Source organism: Poeciliopsis prolifica, unplaced genomic scaffold (genome assembly GCF_027474105.1).
Source record: "Poeciliopsis prolifica strain line A6 unplaced genomic scaffold, Auburn_PproV2 SCAFFOLD197, whole genome shotgun sequence".
Taxonomy (NCBI): domain Eukaryota; kingdom Metazoa; phylum Chordata; class Actinopteri; order Cyprinodontiformes; family Poeciliidae; genus Poeciliopsis; species Poeciliopsis prolifica.
The window spans coordinates 105,293-119,322 of NW_026562572.1; the positions used below are offsets into that span (position 1 = coordinate 105,293).

Here is a 14,030-nt window from a genome sequence, read left to right on the forward strand (position 1 = left end):
TGTAAATACAAGACATGAAAATGTGAATGTTTTATAGCATAGACGCTACAGAATACATTTTATTCCCTTCAGGAATGTAAATGACAACACTAGAGCGTCCGCCTCCGGAACAACCAAACATGGACACCAGCTGTGCTCCTTGAGAGCCTCACTCCAACTACCACTCTGAGGCGATAAACACAACATAATGATGGCATTCACATCAGTGGGGGAGAAGGAAAACAGGATCCTGACCACTTCCAACTAACAAACTCAAATTAAGACCACTGATGACCTCAGAGGCCAAGTAGGCTAGGAAACCAAGCTGCTTCTCTTTAGGAGATAAAACAATTACTGAAGGGGAAATATGAAAATCAAACCCTTGTTCTGTCGTTTAATACAACTAAAATTTGCTCTCTTTTCTCTCTGGAGTTAATGAAACCCAGTTTCTCATAAAAGCAGGGCCAGAGTTAGACGGATAAAGGCTTGGATGTTGGCCCCCCATCCAAAAAGCTAATTAAAGTACCTTAATAGACAAATGTAATGTAGGAAAATGGTTTTCTATTTAGAGACAAATGTCACGTAAAACTCAGATCTCAGTATTAGACCTTGATTTTCAACTGTTAAGGTCTAATATTGAGGCATCCCGATTGCAGCTGCTGTGATATTGTCATAAACAGAATGTAAACATCTATATGTGCGATCAGAAGTGCTGGAGCTGCAGTGTTTGCATGATTCGGAGGGATATTTTAGTCCCAGCTGTAGGCAGAGCTGGAGGAGTTTAGGAATGTGTGACCACAAGACCTTTTGGCCCCAGCCTGCTTGTCTTCCTTCCCTGTCTGGTCCGAAGACACGGACCCTGGCGTCCCCGCGTTTCTGCTTCAGGTCCACTGTGTGACAAACCACAGCCGACAGCCACCCACTCACAAAGGGGAAAATGACAACCTTCGGTAGAGCAGCTGCTCTCTTGGAATGGCTGTAAAAATGGACAGATTTCATTTTTACCCACTTAAGAGGGAGCAGGGATCGTTTCCGGCCCAAGTGTGGGCGAGTGGGCAGCTGAGGACGTGTCAAGCTCATGTCAATCAGCCTGTGGAGACAATGAGAGAATCGGACCCACGCCGCCATCTGCTGGAGAAACTGTGTCAAGGAGCTGCAACTATCCATACCCTGACCCCTGTCCAGAGTTCACCCCCAGTCAGGGCCACTGGAGACAGAAAAACAGACAAAAGTCTGCCAAAATACAACAGTTTTTAGATTTATATTAGACATTTTCTAGAAAAGCTCCAGAAGACAAAAACTCGCAAGAAAAAAAACAAAAACTTTTAAATTAGACTGAATTTTTATGTTTGTTTTTTGTTTTGTTTTTATAGAAAATCTTATTTTTTTATGAGATTGTAAAGTTGATCATTTTCAACTTTTGGAGCTCAGAAAAGTTCAAGATTTTTCTTGAAGATTTCTGAGATTAATCTTAAAATATGTGTGTTTTCCCCCCCATGTTATATTAAATTAGCGTTACTTGAACAGTTTTTATTCCCGCAGTTCTTTAACATGAATAAGTAAGTCAGCTTGTCTGACCTCTTTTCCTCTGTCTTGTTTGTCCAGGATGGATCCCACCTGTCGCCTAATGACCGTAGGAAACCCCCAGGGACCCTGCATCCACAGGTAGAGACGGATTCTTCAGTATTATTAAAATTGATGTCTAATATGTCCAAATTTGGTAGAAAATGCACAAGCTTATTATAAAATATCCTTAATTTTGTTAGATGACTGTATTTAAACTGTTTAAAGACATGTGACTATATTTTAGGTAAATTATGTTATTTTTTTAACTTTGGTTCCCCACACACTTCCACATGTTAGCTTGTGCAAACTTATGTTTGGCAGTAAAGTACTGGAAGTGTGGAATGAGTCATTTTTAGGTTTTATTGGCCAATGTCTCAACACATCCTCATTTTAATTTATTCTAAGTATTAGGAAACAGCAAAACACTGTTATATATGTTGTTTTCATTGAGCTCTAAAAATATAAAAATATTTTTTAGTGTTAGTGTTTAGTTAATTTGAATAGATGGATTTTTTTATGATTTTAGCTGAGGAAAAAAATTAGTGTGTAGATTTAACAAGATATCCAGATGGTAAGACAGTGTTAGGGACAACATGTTTATAACATTGTGCAGTCTCATGTTGGAAAAGCTGGCAGTTCATCTGTATTAAACAACACATTTTGAATGAAAAACTGGATAAGAGAAAATTAACAATTGCTTGAAAACAATATTTTGTCTTCTGACTAAAGCTATATTACTAATCAGAAGTCATGAAGTACCATGAAGTATATTAAAAATATGTCCTAGCTTGACACAATAAATAATATTTTAATACCAAAATGCAATAAAAATGTGTTATTCGTTTATACTTTCACGTGGAATCAGCTAAGAAAATATTAATATCGCTGTATCTGTGTTGGTCCAATATTCAACGGTCATACAAATCTATGGGCACAAATTTACCTTTCCAAAATGGCGGCATCACTGACGTTCAAAACGACTGTTAACGCCTGCACGTACGTCAAACGAAACAAAGGAGCACATTCGTCACTTAATTTGCTAAAAATAAAAATATAGTTTCATTAATTTATTAATAGTATTTTGTGTATTTATACATTTTTGTTTATTTAGAAGAAAAACAAACCGAAAAATCGTTGTCGGTAGAGACGAATCAGCTCGGATGTTTCGTCATATTGGTCAACAAAACGTCATTTCCGGTGTGATCCGGCGGGCTGGATGAAAACAGGAAGACGCGCTACGACGTTACTTAACAAAAGCTGAAATAGTTTTTAATTATAAAGTAAGAGTCATGTTTTAAGTAGCCTGAGATTAGCTTCTCCGGACGCATTTAGCATCAGCGTTTTGTCACTGCAGCTGTTCGTGTTTCTAAACCAGCCGTTAATGTTTAAAAACAAAACTTGGCTTCACATTTACTCTGGACATGGAGCGACCATCCAGGTGAGGATTCGTTTTTATTACTTTGTGTTTTTATTTGTTAATCATTTAAACCGTTGTTGACGGCGACACGTTTGGTGTTAACACAGGAAGACGAAGGTTGTGAACTACTGTGAAAACAAAGATTTTGATGATGGTGAGTCATGAGTTTCTGCGCTGGTTTGTTTGCTTCAGTAAATATTTTTTCGACAACATCCCATCAAACGTAGGTCTTATTTAAAGAACTGTTTGTCTCTGAAAATCTTAAAAATATGCACCAATATAAGGTCTTCAATGGGATCTGAAGAAGAAACTATAATGATTTTATGTGCTATACACATAACTGTGTTACTATATGTTGTTTCTGGTAAAACAAAAAAACACCTCCTTATTATAAGCTTCCTTATAATGAATATGTCTCTGTGTCCTGCTCTTATTCTGGGACAGATGAGGATTTTGCCTGTTCGAAAGCACCGCCCAGCAAAAAGGTCAGAGAGGAAACAAAACACGAACAGAAGAAACCTTCAGTCGGGTCCTCCAGCCCAGAGTCAAACCCAACAACAACTCAGAGCGAGAAGAGCAGGTGGGCGACACAGATCAGGGCAAGAAAATCAGTTTTACAGTCTGCTTCTGTGTGTTATCTTCAGATTTAATGGAGCCAGTCAATCCATCGCATCAAAACCTGACAAAATGCTCCTGTTGTAAGCTGTGATGTGTTTAGTTACATGTTGTGACATAAACTCATCACTTGTTTCCAGAAAACCGCTGGATGAAAAGTTGTATGAAAGAGATCTTGAAGCAGCCATCACGCTTTCTTTACTCAATAACTCAGACGGATTAAACGATTCTCCCACCGGTAAGGGTTAGCTGTTGCATGTAACATGTAGATTTTACGTTTCATAAACTTCTAATTCTGTTTTGTTCCTATTATTTTCCCAGCAGATGTTAAAGTTCAAGGCTCTGTCAATGAAAACACAGATCCAGCATCTTTGCTTCTATCCAACTGCAGTGTGGACGGAGCAGTTTTAGGTAAATCTTTCTTTTTTTTCTTTCTCTCGCTCTCCTTTTTTATAAACAACATTTTCTTCAGGCCTTGATGAAATCACATCAGAGAAAGCATTACCAGCTGCCAGGCAAAGGAAGACCTCGAGTAAAGCAGCTGAGGTACAGAAAAAGAAGAATGAAGATGAAGACTACAAACCTAAACTGACTCCAGGTTAGCTGCCGCCCCACTCGTATTCATATCAACCTGCTTTTGTTGTCGACTCGGCGTTATAACCGCCGTTCCTTTTCAGATTCAGAGAGCGATGAAGATTTCAGTGAGCCTGAGGAGAGCGAGGATGAGGAGTTTACAGTGAAGAAATCCAGCAAGGCTAAAAGGAAGGAGAAAGTGTCCAAGAAAGACAAACCCAAGCCAAGTCCCGCTCCCAGAAAAGAAAAGAAACAATCAAGGTCTTCACTTTCTAAACCACAGGCTGCAGGTAAGTTGGCTTCAACGTTGGCTTCAGTTGTACAAGATTCCTGTTAATTTCAGTATTTTCCAGACCTGGTCGGGCCTAGAGAATTACGTTAAAATGTCCCTTTGCTGTTCGTCGTGTTTTCCAGGTTACATATGGAAATTCTGTCCACTATAAAAAAATATCGACAATATCATGTTAAACTTTTCTATTTTGTGCTACAAACTTTCTATTTGAAAAATATTTAACAAAAAAGGGGATTTATATCACCAAACTGCACACAGTTACTGCATTTAATCATATTTTTATATTAATTACATTTATTGATGCCCATGTGGAACAAATGGTGGAGAAAATGGCAAAAAATAATTTTTTTCTCCAAGGTGATGGTAGAAATTCTCATAAAAAATTCTTCACAATAAATAATGAACAGAATAAATTCCAACCCTATTTGTGAGTGTTAAGAAAAATGCTTTGCTTTAGGAATTTCCGGAAGTCCCCCAGCAGCCAAACTGGTTCCCAGTAAGCCAGCGTCATTCAGTGTGAAGCCTGTGATCTCTGTGAGTCCAGCAGGGGGCAGAACACCCAAGTGGAACCCGCCAGGTAGAACCCGACAGCATTTTCTGCTGCATTTCTCTGTTTCCAGACAGTAAAGGTAGTAAAGATGCGTTTGTTCTCCAGCTCAGGTCGGTAAAAGTCCGACCTCATCCCAGACACCGGCTGTGAAGTCTCCCAGCGCCGGGCTGAGACTGGGACTGTCCCGCATGGTCCGGGTCAAACCGCTCCACCCGAGCGTTGCCAGTCACTAACAGATAATCTGTCAATGTTTTTAACCCCGTTTGACCTCAGTCTCAATTGTGATTCTTTTCAGTTTGAATTAGTTCAGAATGAACTTTAGTTAGATTTCCTTATATCCTCTTTTTTGTTGTTTTGAAAACATTTTACTCATCTTTATAGTGCTTGAATATTCTGTACATAAACAAAAAAATAAAGTTTAAAAGCAGTTATCTTTTCACGCTGGATCATTTTTATAGATGGACATCATAAATACTTTTCAAAAATTTAAATCTGTTTCAAATGAGGAAGAGGATTCAAATTCAAAAATACCCAAAGAGAAATTAAATGTTGCAACTTATATTAATTCAAAATTCTTCAAAGGGTTACTAGATAAATGTGTGTTAGGAGCTTTTACTTTCAGTTTTCTTTTTTTAAATTATAAGATGTAGTTGTGCCAGTTTGGTAAACAATAAATAGTTCATAAATAAATGGAAAATAAATTAAATATGGAGTAAAACAATTAAATATGCTGCTTTTGTCAGCATCTGATGGTTGTTGAGAAAACTTTTATCTTAGTCATTGTTTATTTATTCAGAAATTTCTTCTTATTTTAATCTTTGTTCTGTTTTTGCATTTTTTTCGATCTACATCAACTTGTTACTGATTATTGTTTGAATTAAAAAGATATTTGACATTTCACAGCAGGATGCCTCAGGTCAGAGTGAACACAAAGAAAACATGGCATGGATTGGAAAAAAACTTTTATTTAATTTAACCAAATTATGTGTTGAAGCCAAACGAAGCTCCAAGTGAATTAAATGACACCTGTTTTTACTGAATTTATTTAATATAAACAGCAGAAGTAATCGGATATTTGAGTTTTCCTTCATCCCTGCTCCGTGTTTCCCCACACATTTTGCTGGTGGAGTTAATGGTGAACACCCTGCAGGTGTGAAGGAAGGAAAATGAACTGAAGGGTGAAACTGAAACAAGATCATCTACCCAGCAGATTAAAATATTCACAGATGTAGGTGGAGTCAGAGAGAGATTATCCAGCTTGAAGAAAACGTTCTGCTACTTGTTCTAAGAGCAGAAGAGTCCCAGCCTCTGCAGCAGGATGAGAGTCAGCTGGGTCAAAGGTTGGATGACGGTCTTCGCTGTGGCTTCAGCTCTGGTTTACCTGAGCTCCATAAAAACAGAGTTTCACTCCCACTCAGAGAGGCTGCAGAGAGCCCAGCACAACGACTCCATCCGGGGTCTGGGAATGATCCGCAGGATGGACAGGATGGAAGAGGACATCAGCAGGCTGCGTGAGTACACCGCTCTCAGACTTGAGTTGATTTAAACAACTTTTTTGAAGAGTTTTAGAAAATGTCATTATTCTGGGATTATTTGAATATCCATGCTGATTCTTAAACAAACCAAGACTCGTCAGCATTCTCACCTCTTCAGATTTTTTCTTTTCTGTCTATTGCAAGACTATTGCAATAGTCTTGCAATACAAGACTATTGCAATAGTCTTGCAATAGTTTTGCAATACTATTATAGACTATTATATTAATAATAGTCTATAATAGTTAAGAGCATGTTTTTCTGCTCTTTAATTCTGCTGTGATTCTTTGGTAATGTTGCCATTTTCAAAAACAACATTTTACAAAGTATTTGTGGTCTAGTTTCTAGTGCAAATTTCTCAGTACACTTGAAATAAAACAATCAACTTACAAGTAACATTGCAGGAGGATATGGATGTTTTAAGTAAATAATTCCTTAATATTGATTTTTTTAAAAAGGACTTGTTTTATTAGCATATTAATTAACTTATAGAAAAACATTTTTATATATTTTAAGTGAAATCTGCTGGTGGAACTAGTATTTTTAAAAAAATAAATATTAAGAATTTATTTGCTCAAAACAATCTATATCTTGCTGAAAAGTTACATGTATGTGGGTTTTATTTTATTTTAAAGATATTTGCACTGGAAACACGACCAAAAAAGACAAAACCAACTTATAAGTAACTTTTCATTAAGATATAAGATACATATTTTAATAAAATAATTCTTTAATAGTGATTTTAAAAAACAGTGTTTTAAGTGAAATAATCTGGCAGTGAAACTTGCATTTTTGAAATCAATATTAAGGATTTATTTACTCAAAACAAGCTCCTATATCTCGCTGAAAAGTTATTAGTTTCTGTCTAATACTAAAGTGTTTTAACAATTTTTAAAATATTTGAACTTTTATGCAAAATCTGACTCCATTTAAAATTGTCAGAATTCCACAAAATTTAGCAAAATGTTTGTGTTTGTTACAGTAAACTACAACAACAAACTTTTAGCTAGAAACTCGATTCAACTTATGAACAGGTTTAAAGCCATTAAGCTATTTTAAAATGATTCAGCTTTTAGATGGCTTTTCTAAAATGGCTTTTTAAGTTTTATGCAAATCTTTATCTGTTTTTAGTTTTATAATGTAATCCAATGTTGAAATTCTTAAAATGCCACTGTGTGGACTGTAGTTAATACCTAAATAAATTCATACTGGACTTAAAGTTGGCATCATTTGTTAGATATGGATTAATTATCCCAGTTTCAGTTGTTTTTGAATGTTGATTTTATGTGCTGCTGTTTGCAGCTCAGGGTGGAGAAAGTAAAACAAACTAAATACACTAATCGCTTTTGTCCACAGTGAACCTGATGGAGAAGTTTGAAAAGAAAGAGCAGGAGGAAGAGAAAGGGGTGAAAGTGAAGGAGAAGAAGCTGGTGAAGAAGTTGTACCCGAACTCTAGTCTGTTCAGAAAATGGGGAGCGGATCTGTCGGAGGAGGAGCAGAAGAAGGCCGAGGAATTGTTCCAGCAATACGGATACAACGTCTTCCTGAGTGACCGGTTGCCGCTCAACCGGGACATTCCTGACACCAGACCAAAGAGGTGATGCTCCTCTTCCTCCTCCTTCAGGATCTGATGAACACTGGCACACCCTTTCCACATACACGCGTGTTATGACAGGAATCTTCCCAACCCTGAAAAGTCAATTTGCCATAAGCAGCAAAGATTATTTGATTTTGCAACAGGTTGGAAAATCTGTTACAAAACAGATTTTCCGACAAGCAGTATGTCATTCCTGCTTGTTATTTTGAAAGTGTAGGGATCTATGTCTTAGCCTGGATTTTCTCCAAAAATATATATATATATATTTTTTGGAGACCTTTATTTTCTGGTAGAATAAAGGTCAGTAATAATATTGAGCTGACACAGATAATAGTTGCTCTAAGAACAATTTTAAATGCTGCATAAATTCAAGAATACATTAGTTTTAAAAAATTGGAATGCTTGTCCAACTTTTAGCATTACACAAGAGTTAGAGCTGACTAAGCTTGGCTTTTTTCTGTTAAATCAAGATTTTATATATATTACATTTAAATTACAAAACTAACTAAACCAGATGATGTCATTGTTTTGTAAGTTTTTGATAAGTTACAGTATTAGATCAAACATTCAGCTTTCTTATTTGACACCATGAAAAAGTAAAAAATAAAATAAAAAATCAACTAGGATATATAGAAACAGACTTTTGAACATCGTCTCAAAGCGTAGACAGTTTTCTACAACTATTTCTTATATTGTGTGAGCAACTTGCAAAAACAATGCCTTGTTTTACGATTATATTCAAAAGAGCAGCTAAAGTATGACTGTACTGATCGTGGACTGGCTGCAGCGCCCCCTATGGGTGTCTGTGTTCACCTGCATTCCTTCTCCAAACCGTTGCAGTTCCCTTCCTGAACAGGAGGGGTCGCAGCTGAGAAAACATAGCCGTAGCAGAGCCTGTTACTTCTTTAGCAATAATAGCAAAAGTTATTCTGAATAGATCTTTTTATAGCTCTGAAACAATGTAATCAATGGGAAATATAAGAATTTTATGGCTTGAGTAAATCATTGCTGATTTAGGTTTCAAGTCGTTATACACAAGCAATTTATTAAATTAAATTAATTAAACTGAGATCTGGGTTTAGATTTGAGAATGTGGATTTATTGAAGAGCTTATTTAATCTTTGTAATCAAACACATGTTCCTACAATTGAGTAAATAGAGAAACAATGTTAGAACAATAGGTTCCAAATGTGTGTCGTGTTCATGGACTGCCAAAATAAGGTTATGTGATGTTTCTCTGGTTTTCACAGAAAGTTATTTGAATCACCAATAAATTTCTGAAGGTAGAACAGAAGTGTCATCTTTCAATGTAAATGATGTATCACAAAAACCTAGAACAAATGCCAAAGCAATTTTCTTTTTTTCCTTTTTTTTAACAATAACCTCATATTTGTCTTTCATTAATACTATGAATTATTTTATAGTTACTTCATTTATGGTTGCAGATGTGCAGAGAAACAGTATCCAGAGGATCTGCCCTCCCTCAGCGTGATCTTGATCTATCTGGATGAAGCCTTGTCTATCATCAAGAGAGCCATCCGCAGCATCATCGACAAGACGCCTGCCCGGCTGCTGCGAGAAATCATACTGGTGGACGATCACAGCTCCAACGGTTTGTTTGGTGTCCATTCAGCTATGGGATTAATTTGACGACTGAACATTTCTATTTTTCATTTGAAATTTTATCTGAAAGTTCTGCTGGAAACAATGTGGGAACCTCTATTTTAGAGATTCAGGGTCTCTGTCCTTTTTCGGGTGTCTGGATAATCTTCATCCTTATTTCCCCTAAATGTGAGAAATTTTTTATTTTGCTGCAGATGATTTATTGGATAAGCTAGACTTGTACATTAGCTCCATAAATGAGGAGCGGCCCGGTCTGGTGAAGAAGATTCGGCACTCTGAGCAGCTCAGCCTGACGCAGGCCAGACTGACCGGGTGGAAAGCTGCAGTGGGAGATGTGGTGGCCATCTTGGATGCACACATAGAGGTCCATGTTCAGTGGTTGGTTGAAGGACTTTGCATCCTGAGGTTTTCCATCTTATTTTTAACATTATAGTAAAATAGCTTCCTGTTTCTGCAGGGCAGAACCTCTGCTGGCTCGGATTAAAGAGGACCGCACCGTGATACTGACACCAGTTTTTGATAAAGTCAACTTTGACGACCTGATGGTGAATCGTTATGAGACCTTCGCTGATGGCTTTGACTGGGCTTTATGGTGCCAGTATGAGGCAATCGGACCCGAATGGTACAAATTGAAGGACGAATCTCAACCTGTCAAGTAAGAGTCATGTTAGTCGTATTTGTTAGAAAGCTCACACTGTTTATGCTAAGTTTATAGTTTATAGGTCAAACTGAAGGCCTGGGGGCCAAATCTGGCCCGCCGAAGGTTTTTATTCGGCCTTCCAAATTACATCAATAAGCCTCTCTAGTTTTTCACAAATCTGCAAAATTGGTCAAAAACACTGAATTTAAGTGACCGATACAGTGAGTCATAAAAGGTCACATTTAGCATCACACATTAGTGTAGATATCATAAAAAATTGCTACAAATATTTCTAATTTAGCACCAAAATGTCTATGATTTTGCAAACCTTCTCCCACAAAAACAATCACAAAATCTTGGATAGATAAAATGTTCCAAATTATTTAAGTTTAAGAAACCCTTAATGAATGTTGAGAAAACAACTATTAATTAATTTTTCAACAGTTTAATGGGGTTTATTAATACATTTATCAATACAACTTTAATAACATTCATATTTTTCATATGGCCTGAAATGAAACTGAGTTCACATCTGGTTTATAGTTTTACGTTTTGCTGTTTGTTTCCAATTTCTCCTATTGTATATTTGTTTTATTTGAATCTTTGGAGACAACTGAAACCTCGTCTTTTAAATATTTACAAATATCTCTTTGTGTCTCATCTTCATTTTCCGAAAGTAAAAATGTCATGGATTGATTTTGGTTGCAGTTACAGCAGTGACTTAATATTGACCCTCTTTCATGGCTAAACAGATTTGTTTTAAAGAGGTTAATTTTGTGGCATGTTCACACTTCACTGTCAGCATTGGTTCATTTTTTCACAGCAGGTTGAACAACCAGCTCAGTGTTTTGCTTAATTGCTGGAAACTGTCGTTGTTGCTATGTACCAGTTTGTGTACTGGTGATGGAGAGCGTCCATGATGGGGAAACAAACAAGTTAAAGAAAAGCACCACAAACCATTATTGATACAAAGCCTGCTGCAGGACATTTTGTGCAGGGAATATTTATCCTTTAAAGTCTTAAATCAGCTTGGTGTAATTAGTTAAATATGACCTCACAGAAAATATTTTTATTTTAAAATTAAATGGCTCAGACACCAATTTATGTTGAATAATTTCAGGGTGATTCAAAATGTACTCTTTACATAATGCATAAGCATTCAGTCTTAAAATGATTGCAGAACCTTAAAAACTGTCTCCAACACTTACAATTTCAGCCACTAGGTGGCACCAGATGGCGACTTTAAGACTTGTTTTCTCTGCTGTTATTGATTTATCAGCCACTTTCAGTCGGTGATTGATCTGTTTTATGGTCCCACCAGGAGCCCGTCCGTCATGGGAATACTGGTTGCAGATCGGAGGTTTTTTGGAGAGATCGGGAGCCTTGATGGCGGGATGAAGATATACGGAGGTGAAAACGTGGAGCTCGGCATCCGGGTGAGATTTAAAAAGAGCCCAGAACCAAAAAGAAACACAATTAAAAGCTGGTATTTGATATTTGTTAATCTGATATTTGTTTCTAATTTATTAATTTTACCACAAAATGAAATAATTGGATGACAGTTAAATAATAGTAATGTTGTAGAAATGTACAAAAAAAGTAATTAAAAGAAAATTGAATACATTAAATTTCTGCTTTTTCACATAATTTTAAATGTATAAGTTAATATGTTTATGTTGTCATTTTAAATATTAAATAAGAATAATTTGATAAAATAAAATATCCATAATAGGGTTTACATTAAATATTTATTTACTCACCTTCTTTATCACTTAAACATGTCAGAATGATTCTTACATCTTTATTTAGGACGATTGACTGAATATTTTGTCTTTGTTTCATTTCTATCTTAAGAGATGAACTGAGTCATCTGCCCCCTAGTGGCGGTTTCTGGAACCAAACAATTGTCCTGCTTAGCAGTGAAGAGTTATATTAATATTAATGTGTGTTTTAGGCTCCCGTCTTTCCTTTTCTTTGACTGTTTTAAAGTGAGTTTGTGTTTTGGCAGGTGTGGCTGTGTGGAGGCAGCGTAGAGGTCATTCCCTGTTCAAAGATCGCTCACATCGAACGCTTTCATAAGCCCTACGCCCGGGACCTCGGACCCGCAGTGCGGCGCAACGCCCTGCGGGTGGCAGAGGTCTGGATGGACGACTACAAATACAACGTGGAAGTGGCCTGGAACCTTCCTATTGGGGTCAGATGAGACATCACATTATTACTATCATGAGTTCAATCGTTAGTCATCAAAAATAATCTGATTAGGGTTTTGGAAAGGCCACAAAAGCAGTTAATGATCCAGAGAACGACTTCATGAATGTGTTTTCCAACAGAATCATGGAATCGACATCGGGGATGTTTCTGAGAGGAAGAAGCTGAGGGAGAGGCTGAAGTGTAAACCCTTCCGGTGGTACCTGGATAATGTTTACCCCTTGCTGGACCCGCTGCAGGGCCTGCTGGGCTACGGAGCTGTGAGTTTAACACTAGTCACCAATTATAATTAAACTTATAATGGCAGCTAAAGGAAACAGTGGGAGTGAGATATCGTTTAGTTTGGACTCTGTGGAGTAGTTATGAGCTGACAGTATGTTACCTGCGTCACTGTTTTCCAGTGGGGAAAACAGTGACGCATAATCAGAATAAGTGGATTTATTACAACAGCTGCTGTGTGTAATGAAAATAAAACGTCAATTATTCTCTACATTCCTGCTTTAAGGTTTTTTTTTGATGCCACCTTGAATGAAATACAAGGCAGAAGAAATGGATCGTTTGTTATATTACAACCAAGCTCAGCAGAAATTGTAACATTTCTCTGGCCTACTTGTGGCTTTTTTATTTATGCTGTGTTTCATTATAGATAGAAAAGAAGTTGAGGGTTTTTTGTGGAAATGTACTGGTGATTAAATGTGAACTTGCCCATGATGGATGCAAAAAGCTAGCAAAGCTTCTGGTTACTGGTGGCCTCCACAGAACTACATGGTGACATGAAACATTTCATTTCATGTTTTTATGCAGCTGATTAATGACCTCTGGCCCGATCTCTGTGTGGATCAGGGTCCGGTTCCTGGCTCCACACCCATCCTCTATGGATGCCACTTCTACTCGCCTCAGGTAACGCTCAGCAGCTCACAACATTCAGACTTTTGCTTCTTGCTTGATTTTGTTTTTCTGTCTCTCAGCACTGTTACTACTTCACTGATGGAAAACTTTACATCGGTGCGCTCAAATCACACAAATACAGCAGCAACAACTGCGTGGTGGATCCCGGTTCAGGAGTTTTACCAGGACTGCATCAGTGCAAACTCGCCCAGCAGAAGAAACTCCACATGTTTTGGGACTTTAAACAGGTAAAAACAATAATTTAAATTCAAGCAACACAGAAAGTGTTTTTTCTTGAGGGAAGTTAAAAATAAAATTTTATTCGCAGGGAGGACAGATCCAGAACAGAGACACTAAGAGATGCCTGGAAGTAACGACAGGAGACGGTTTTGCAGTGCTGGCTCTCCAGCAGTGCAGCGATCAGAGATGGAAGATACAACATGTGATTTCGGCACAGAAACAGCACATTAATTCAGAGAAACAGGTCCTGTGACCTGCAAGGCTGCATTTTACCAGGCAACATCCTGGGCTTTTTTTTATTATACTTCA

General features: G+C 37.2%; 2 protein-coding genes across 5 annotated transcripts in view; both read left to right on the forward strand.

Annotated features, from left to right (window-relative positions):
* The window catches only part of rad51ap1 (RAD51 associated protein 1), a 27,099-nt gene extending 21,505 nt beyond the window's left edge, over positions 1-5,594 (forward strand). Inside the window, exons 2-10 of one of the 3 annotated variants that reach the window (XM_055026363.1) lie at positions 1,585-1,644; positions 3,070-3,116; positions 3,407-3,542; positions 3,718-3,815; positions 3,899-3,988; positions 4,050-4,175; positions 4,255-4,440; positions 4,900-5,019; positions 5,098-5,594. In XM_055026363.1, coding sequence (XP_054882338.1) covers positions 1,585-1,644; positions 3,070-3,116; positions 3,407-3,542; positions 3,718-3,815; positions 3,899-3,988; positions 4,050-4,175; positions 4,255-4,440; positions 4,900-5,019; positions 5,098-5,225 — 991 coding nt within the window. In that variant the 3' untranslated portion in view covers positions 5,226-5,594. Of the gene's footprint in view, positions 1-1,584; positions 1,645-2,755; positions 2,984-3,069; positions 3,117-3,406; positions 3,543-3,717; positions 3,816-3,898; positions 3,989-4,049; positions 4,176-4,254; positions 4,441-4,899; positions 5,020-5,097 lie in introns of those variants that run through there. The other 2 variants (XM_055026364.1, XM_055026366.1) reach the window with 2 other exon arrangements.
* A 328-nt stretch (positions 5,595-5,922) lies between these two features.
* LOC129356813 (probable polypeptide N-acetylgalactosaminyltransferase 8) lies at positions 5,923-13,974 on the forward strand. Of its 2 annotated transcripts, XM_055026361.1 has the most exons (12): positions 5,923-6,332; positions 6,411-6,503; positions 7,882-8,122; positions 9,568-9,734; positions 9,940-10,123; positions 10,203-10,400; positions 11,707-11,821; positions 12,394-12,579; positions 12,716-12,853; positions 13,398-13,493; positions 13,562-13,729; positions 13,810-13,974. In XM_055026361.1, the coding sequence occupies exons 1-12, from the start codon at positions 6,311-6,313 to the stop codon at positions 13,972-13,974; spliced, it is 1,773 nt and encodes a 590-aa protein (XP_054882336.1). In that variant the 5' UTR covers positions 5,923-6,310. The 2 variants fall into 2 exon arrangements, with proteins under 2 accessions (XP_054882336.1, XP_054882335.1); XM_055026360.1 differs by having other exon boundaries at positions 5,923-6,503.
* Positions 13,975-14,030: the final 56 nt, after the last annotated feature.

What these genes read in the sequence shown, in the direction of transcription:
- LOC129356813 (XM_055026360.1), top strand. Translation starts at nt 6,311, where the DNA reads ATGAGAGTCAGCTGGGTCAAAGGTTGGATGACGGTCTTCGCTGTGGCT. An exon ending in GACGAATCTCAACCTGTCAA is followed by an intron (nt 10,401 to 11,706) that starts GTAAGAGTCATG and finishes TGGTCCCACCAG; the next exon opens with GAGCCCGTCCGTCATGGGAA. An exon ending in CCTGGAACCTTCCTATTGGG is followed by an intron (nt 12,580 to 12,715) that starts GTCAGATGAGAC and finishes GTTTTCCAACAG; the next exon opens with AATCATGGAATCGACATCGG.